The sequence below is a fragment of the Chaetura pelagica genome, unplaced genomic scaffold (assembly GCF_000747805.2).
Source record: "Chaetura pelagica isolate M959 unplaced genomic scaffold, ChaPel_1.0 scaffold903, whole genome shotgun sequence".
NCBI lineage: Eukaryota > Metazoa > Chordata > Aves > Apodiformes > Apodidae > Chaetura > Chaetura pelagica.
Genome location: NW_009952585.1, coordinates 35066 through 42757, shown reverse-complemented (window position 1 = coordinate 42757; position 7692 = coordinate 35066). Strand labels below are relative to the sequence as shown.

The 7692-nt window shown below is 58.2% G+C and overlaps 1 protein-coding gene across 2 annotated transcripts; it reads right to left on the bottom strand.

Moving 5' to 3' along the window:
* Window positions 1–2927: 2927 nt before the first annotated feature.
* Window positions 2928–7132, bottom strand: CTSS (cathepsin S). Of its 2 annotated transcripts, XM_009993663.1 has the most exons (7): window positions 7013–7132; window positions 6402–6524; window positions 5378–5527; window positions 5074–5298; window positions 3893–4058; window positions 3151–3253; window positions 2928–3027 (listed from the first exon to the last, which is right to left on the bottom strand). In XM_009993663.1, the coding sequence occupies exons 1-7, from the start codon at window positions 7130–7132 to the stop codon at window positions 2928–2930; spliced, it is 987 nt and encodes a 328-aa protein (XP_009991965.1). The 2 variants fall into 2 exon arrangements, with proteins under 2 accessions (XP_009991965.1, XP_009991966.1); XM_009993664.1 differs by lacking the exon at window positions 5378–5527.
* Between the last annotated feature and the right edge of the window lie 560 nt (window positions 7133–7692).

Sequence of the window (7692 nt, the reverse complement as noted above, 5' to 3'; positions counted from 1 at the left end):
TCCCATGGGAATTCCCCAGGGATTTCTGGAGCTGGGGCCTCTTCCCCAGGGGTGCTCAGGGCTGGGGCTCCTCCAGCACCTGCCACAGCCCAGTGTCCCCAGCACAACTCAAATATCTTGGACTGGTTTAGGTTGGAGGGACCTGAAAGATCATCCAGTCCCACCCCCCATGGGCAGGGACACCTCCCAGCAGCCCAGGCTGCTCCAAGCCCCATCCAACCTGCCCTTCAACACCCCCAGGGATGGGGCAGCCACAGCTTCCCTGGCCAACCTGGCCCAGGCTCTCCCCACCCTCACACTCCACAATTCCCTCCTCAGCTCCAACCTCCAGCTCCCTCTCCCACTTTTCATCCCTCCCCCTCATCCCATCCCTCCCTGCCCTTGGCCCAAGTCCCTCCCCAGCTTTCCTGGAGCCCCTTCAGGCCCTGGAAGCTGCTCTAAGGTCTCCCTGGAGCCTTCTCCTCTCCAGGACATGACACTTCTGACATACATGATGGATCATACTTTACCAGCTCAACCCACCAGTTCCCTCAGGACACACCTCCCCAGGTCCCACAGACGTGGGGCTCAGAGCAGAGACACCCAACCCCAGACAACTTCTCTTCACCCCCATGTCCCACCACCCCCCCCCCAGCTCAAGGGCCCAGCCTGGCTCTGCTGGGACCTTCATCCCTCACCTCATTCCAGGGACACGGAAACGTTTTGCAGCAGCTTCACCCCTCAGGGAACCTCCAGTGCTGGGAACATCCAGGTGGGCAGCCCAAAGCTTCCCAAAGCCTCCCAAAGCTCCAGCTCCTTCCAGGGACACCATCTCAGGCACCAACCAGTGCCCGTCTCCACGGTCCCGGCCGGGTGGGAACAGTGGTGGGAAGGTTGGGATGAGGGGGTGAGGAATCCCAGCCTGGAAACATTGTGCTGGGAACAAAAGCCCAGTGTTGGCTCCGGGGTTTCCACCCACCAGCACGGAATTCTCAGCTGCTGCCACCAACGGGCTGGTGACTGGGGATGATGGTGCCACCAGGGCCACCATTCAGCCCAAATATCAGCACCACGGTGGGTCCCTGAGCTGAGCCACCATTGCCACCCTGTCCTCTGCAGAAACGCACCCCCAAGCCCTCCCCAAACCCTCCGAGCTCCTGAGGCCACCCCAGAGCCTCCCAGTAACTCTGCTGAGCACCCCAGCACACCCTAGAGCTCTTCAGGACCCCCCAGAACCCCCTGAGACCCTCCCAGTAACCCTGCTGAGCACCCCAGCACACCCTAGAGCTCTTCAGGACCCCCCAGAACCCCCTGAGACCCTCCCAGTAACCCTGCTGAGCACCCCAGCACACCCTAGAGCTCTTCAGGACCCCCCAGAACCCCCTGAGACCCTCCCAGTAACCCTGCTGAGCACCCCAGCACACCCTAGAGCTCTTCGGGACCCCCCAGAACCCCCTGAGACCCTCCCAGTAACCCTGCTGAGCACCCCAGCACACCCTAGAGCTCTTCAGGACCCCCCAGCACCCCCTGAGAAACCTCCCCGTTCCCAGTAACCCTGCTGAGCACCCCAGCACACCCTAGAGCTCTTCAGGACCCCCCAGAACCCCCTTGAGACCCTCCCAGTAACCCTGCTGAGCACCCCAGGACCCCCAAGAGCCCCTTGACACCTCCACCCACCCTGTGAGAAACCTCCCCATGTCCCCAGCTCCTTCCCAGTTCCCTCCCAGTTTGTGTTACGTCCAGATGTTCGTTTCCTTCCCACTTGGTTCCATGAGGTTCCTGACCCCATCAGCTCTTCTCTGCTTGCTGGTTTTGGTGAGGATACGAGGGGTTTTGGTCCTTTTCCAAGGGCAGAGCTGGAGCCACAGGAGCTCGTTGGTCCTCAGAGATCTCGGGCAGTCGGTGTCTCCAGTCTATAAGGTTTGTAGGAGGCAAAAGGGTTAAAACCCCCACCACCACCACCAGTAACCTACCTGGAGAGCTGGGAAGGGCAACCAGCTGTGGACATCGAGTGTCACCTCGGAGCTGGGGACTTCTCCAGTTCCTCCACCTCCCCCAAGGTGGCAGTGGCTCCCCAGCCCGGCGCCCGCGGACAAACCCTTCCCTGGGATGTTCCCCTGAAACAAAACAGAACGAGGGGTTTGGTTTCTGAAGCCTGTGGGACACCCTGGAGGTGGTGAAGGGAGGTGGTGAAGCCAAAGGTTTCACGGGAGAAGCTTCTTCCTTGGGAGGGGTTTTGTTGTCCCTGTTGGGAACCTGCTGGTGGTGGCTGGAGATGTTGGGTGTGATGGAGCTGAAGCTCCTCCAGCTTTTTGGTTTGGGCATCGTCACCTGGAGCACTGACATCAAACCTCTCACCACGGGGATCAGCTCCTTTCTCTTCCCAGATGGTCCAAAACCTCCATTCCCAAACTTCTGGGCATCGTTTGGAGAGAAACATCCCTCGGTGGGAGGTTCTGGGAGGTCCTCAGGGTGGGTGCCAGGGAGGGAAAGTCTCCCCTTGGAATTCTTTCCACCACCCCTTCAGAAACCAAACTTGGGATTTTGGGAGAGCAAAAATCAATCGTTTATTGTTGAAAGAGATTCTGCAAATTCCATCAACGTGACACGAGATCCACCTCACAGGAGCAGGACCCAACCCTCAGGTGCAGAGCAGGTCCCACCATCTCTCTTCGAACCATCAATATCATAGTTTTACTCTGAAAAAGCCCCCTTTTTTTTCCCCCCCAAAAAAAGAAGTCACTTGGAGCCTGTAAATCATGTTCCCACATCCTCCCATGGAAAGGTCTCCCTCCCACCCCACGGGACGGGCTGAGCCAACTGAGGGACGTTGAGCCAGAAAATGATTCTCGAAGCCAATGGATCCATGTGAGGGTTGGTGGCTTCACCAGAGCCCTTGCCCAGAGGTTGTGGTGAAGCCATCAACGCTCCAGAGCTTCTGGGTCCATCTAGATGAGGGGGTAAGAGGCGTAACTGGCGATGCCACAGTGGTTCTCCTGGTTCCTCACCATGCGGATGTAGCCTTCATCCCCAAAGTGCACACCCCAGCTTTTGGGAGAGGGAACAAGGAGACAGAGAAGGAGGAAAATTAAATCCCCCCTTTTTTTTTTTTCTCCATGAGCTGGAGAGGACACGGGTGGTGGGTTTGGTGGTGGATGGTCAAGCCTGTACCTGTTCTTCACCAGCCAGTAGTCCTTGTTGTCCAAGGTGCCGTAGCCGACGGCCAACACGCCGTGGTTCACCTCCTGGGAGCACCGGGGGTCATCGTACACCCCTGGGCAGGAGAGGGAGTGGGGACACGTGTCATCAGGCTCAGCTGGGAGCCAACATCAACCCTCAGCAGTGTCACTGCTGCAGGTTTTGCCACATTCATGAACCATAGAATGGGTTGGGTTGGAAGGACCTGAAAGATCATCTAGATCCAACCCCCTGCATGGGCAGGGACACCTCCCACCAGCCCAGGCTGCTCCAAAACCCACAGTAAATCCTTGGACACTTCCAGGGATGGAGCAGCCACCTTTAAGATCATTTAATAGATCATCTGGGTGATCTTTAAGGTCCCTTCCAATCCAAACCATTCCATGAGTTAAAGCTCATCCAGATCCAACCCCCTGCATGGGCAGGGACACCTCCCAGCAGCCCAGGCTGCTCCAAGCCCCATCCAACCTGCCCTTCAACACCCCCAGGGATGGGGCAGCCACAGCTTCCCTGGGCAACCTGGCCCAGGCTCTCCCCACCCTCACACTCCACAATTCCCTCCTCAGCTCCAACCTCCAGCTCCCTCTCCCAGTTCAAATCCACATTAACACCTCCAGCCTGGAATTAACCCCCAACTTGCCCAAATTCCCCCAGGTTCCCTAAGCAGAAAGACCCAGAAGGCCACGAGGAAGATCTCCAGGGTGAAAGGACGTACCTGACCTGTACAAGAAGAAGGTGGGTTGGGTGGCATCGATGGCAACAGAGACAGGTCCAACGTTGGCCACCGCGTCCTTCAGGGCCTCCTCGTCGGCGTAGGGCAGCTCCACGTACCTGGAGCAGGTGGCAGCCCGGGCAGACACGTTGTACTGGCAGGTCCCGTTCTGGTGGGAACAAGAGGGGAGTTGAGGAGCCTGAGGAATCCACCAGGAGCATCTCCAGACCTTCAGGTACATGTTTTCTATCAGCCCTTTTCCACCCCACCCCTCATGTTTCCTTTGACCAACGTTTTCCTACACGTGGGGCTCCATGGAAAGTGGTTGGAAGGACCTGGAGAACCTCAACTCCCCCCACAATGGCAGCCAAACCATTTCAACAGGATCTTCTGCCTTTTTTCTAGAACCCTCTGAGGACAACAGCCCCAGCACTTCCCTAGAGAAACAGTTCTCACTTCCTCATCCTCCCCACCCCAAGATGTTTAACCCATTTTTCATCTCTTTGCTGAAGCTGCAGGTTTGGGGACTTCTGATCCACTTTTCTGTCTTGGATGGAGCTGTGGTTCCTTCCACCCCTTTCCACAGACCATGTCTCCAGGACCCTGGGTCACTTTGGGCATCTCTCATCCTCAGCCATCAAGAGGATCTTTATTTTCTGATGGTTCTTCCCTCACGACCTCCCCCCCAGTGCTCAGAGAGCTTCTCTTTGGGGCAACTTTTGAGAAAACCAAGAGTCTGAACTTCATCCACCGTTCCCTCTGCCCACCAGGATGGCAGAAACACCAACATCCTGTTTTCCAGAAGATGGAACAACAGGGAGAGCCAAGAGCAGGGCCCAGGATTCCTGCCCCATTTTTCCCTGCCATGGAGGACGTTGCCCAATGGTTGACGTAGAACTAAACATGTGGAAATTCTGGTTCCCAGCCCAGTCATTCACCTACTGGGGGGGGGGAAACAAAAGTTTAAAGGTCCTTTCCCTGGGCCTGAAAGAATCAGCTGCAAAGGCTGAGAAGGTAACACGAGGCTGGTGGAAACCAGGAGAAGGGAATCAGTGGGAGAGGACAAGGGTGTCCGGGCAGGGGAGGAGAATGAATCCCCACATGGTTTCCATCCTCATGTGTTTCTCTGCAGGTTCCACATATTTCTCTGCAGGTTCCACAGGCTGTGGAGCTCTGAGACCCACCTGAGCCTTGTAGGGGTAGGACTCATCCGAGTCGATGCCTTCGTTGTCAATGATGTACTGGAAAGCATTGGTCATGAAGCCCCCACTGCAGCCCTTGTTCCCGTACATGGTGGAACAGTCAACCAGGTTCTGGGGGCTGAGGGACACCAGCTTCCCAGTCTTCAGCTTCACCTGGGCTTCCAGGGCTCCCACAGCACTGAAGGCCCAGCACGAGCCACACGAACCCTGTGAAAAGCCCCCAGAGATGTTCAGGTGCTCCCCCGTGGAGCCAAGACCTGGAGAGGACCCAGAGAGAACTTCTCACCTGGTTCTTCACCTCGGTGACACATCCCTTCTCCCTCCAGTCCATGGTGTCTGGGACGGGGCTGCCCGGCTGCCGTGGGTGCTGGGAGGTCACCTTCAGCTGAGGAGAAACCTTCAGCCCTGTGAGCAGAGCCTCAACTTCCTCCCTGGTCTGGTGGGAAGAGAAAGGAAAAAGAAAAGACAAAGAGTTGGGGTGTTGAGCCTGGAGAGGAGAAGGCTCCAGGGAGACCTTAGAGCAGCTTCCAGGGCCTGAAGGGGCTCCAGGAAAGCTGGGGAGGGACTTGGGCCAAGGGCAGGGAGGGATGGGATGAGGGGGAGGGATGAAAAGTGGGAGAGGGAGCTGGAGGTTGGAGCTGAGGAGGGAATTGTGGAGTGTGAGGGTGGGGAGAGCCTGGGCCAGGTTGGCCAGGGAAGCTGTGGCTGCCCCATCCCTGGGGGTGTTGAAGGGCAGGTTGGATGGGGCTTGGAGCAGCCTGGGCTGCTGGGAGGTGTCCCTGCCCATGGGGGGGTTGGACCTGGATGCTCTTTCAGGTCCCTTCAACCCAACCCATCCCATGATGTCCTTGTCTCTCAGGAGTCCTACCCTGGGTGTGAGGCAGGTGGGACACTCTGAGCTCCAGGAATCAGCAGGTTTGGGGAATCTTTGGCTGGTTCTTTTTCTACACCTACATTCCAGCCTTTCACCAGGAAGGGCAGGAAAAAGGACACACGAAGCTCAACCCAACATCCCTCCAAGCTGCTGTTGCCCAACACCACAACCCTGGGACAGCAGAGAGGGACAGTTTGCAAACATCTCTAATGATGGGGTCCAGGTCCCACACCCAAGTGCCACCTTCAGGAGCTGTTCCCTCACAAACCCAGGGACACTGGAGCAGTTTGTCCATGGGGGCTGGAGGCCACGAACAGAAGATGGGCTGGGGAGGGTTCCTGGCTGGTTTCCCACCCCTGACCCACTTCTATTCCTTGTTAACTCGACTTTGTTGGTAATTAAAGGCCCTGACCAACCCCTCCTGGGCAGTACCTACCATGTCTGCCAGGTGGTTCATGCCCAGCTGGTAGGAGTGGAGCCCCAGGGACTGCTCCAGGTTGTGCAGCGTCACCAGCCGCAGGTTCTTCTCCCAGATGACGCGCCGGTTCCCCTCCTCCACCTGAAACCAAACCCAACCTCCTGGGTTCACCCCATCCCACCCCTCAAACAGGTGCTTAGGAGCCCCCCACCAAACCACCCCTCCTGGGAACCAAGGTCTTCTCCCCACTGCAGTGGTTGGTCACACCAGAGCAGCACCCACCGTGGTGCCACCACCACCTGGGGGCCCTTGATGGCCCTTTCCAACCTGGGATCCCACAATTCAACCCAAAGCAGCAGGGTTGGAGTTGGAAGGGACCTTGGTGGGAAGGGACCTTGGTTGGAAGGGACCTTGGTTGGAAGGGACCTTGGTGGGAAGGGACCTTGGTTGGAAGGGACCTTGGTGGGAAGGGACCTTGGTTGGAAGGGACCTTGGTGGGAAGGGACCTTGGTTGGAAGGGACCTTGGTGGGAAGAGGCTTTGGTTGGAAAGGACCTTGGTTGGGAGGGACCTTGGTTGGGAGGGACCTTGGTTGGGAGCCCAGCACCCCGTTCCCCGGGATCCCGGTACCTCGTGGCGATATTCCTTGCCATAGGTTTTCTTCCAGAGCTTCCAGTGCCAGTCCAGAGCAGGGTCAGGGTGTCCCAGTGCCACCACGGCCAGGAAGGTGACAGAAACCAGCAGCTTCATCCCGCTCCACTGGGATCAGCAGTGGGAGCAACACGGACACCGGGAGCCCAGGGCTGGGAGCTGGAGCCGCGCTTGACCCCTTGGTGACAAATCCAGTTGGGTAAGGGAGGCAGGAGGGTGATGACATCCCTGCCCAGGACACCCTGACGTGCCCTGGACGGGGTTTCCACACCAGGTGATGCCACCAGCTCCTGCCTGGACACGCAGCCCGTGGTGGCACCACCAGCCCCCACCTCCTGCTGCCCCCCTGGCGCGCTGGGAAGGGGAACAAATCCCAGCCAGGAGTGGGAAACGTCCCTCCAGGGTGGGGGGGGGAAAGTCTTTGAGCCCCAACCCCTGCCCATGAGGGCACTGACAGGCAGGGACACATCCAGACAGGGTCCCACCTGCCCAGGTAACCCCCCTCAGAAGGTGGGTGACACGAGGCTGAGCAGCTGCTTGGAAACCCCTCTGTTTTCCAACCCCTTCAAAAGCAGAATCGTTCCTGTTTGGACCCCACCCGTGTCCCCCAGCCCCCGGGACGGGCTCCCCCCTGCAGCCCGGACCCCCCTGGGGGGGTC

Excerpts from the sequence above, each read along its gene's own strand:
- CTSS (XM_009993663.1), bottom strand. The coding sequence starts at position 7,132 with ATGAAGCTGCTGGTTTCTGTCACCTTCCTGGCCGTGGTGGCACTGGGA. Across the intron at positions 6,525-7,012 it reads GCAAGGAATATCGCCACGAG|GTGGAGGAGGGGAACCGGCG; the intron begins GTACCGGGATCC and ends GTTTGGTTTCAG. Across the intron at positions 5,299-5,377 it reads TCACCGAGGTGAAGAACCAG|GGTTCGTGTGGCTCGTGCTG; the intron begins GTGAGAAGTTCT and ends GGCTTTTCACAG.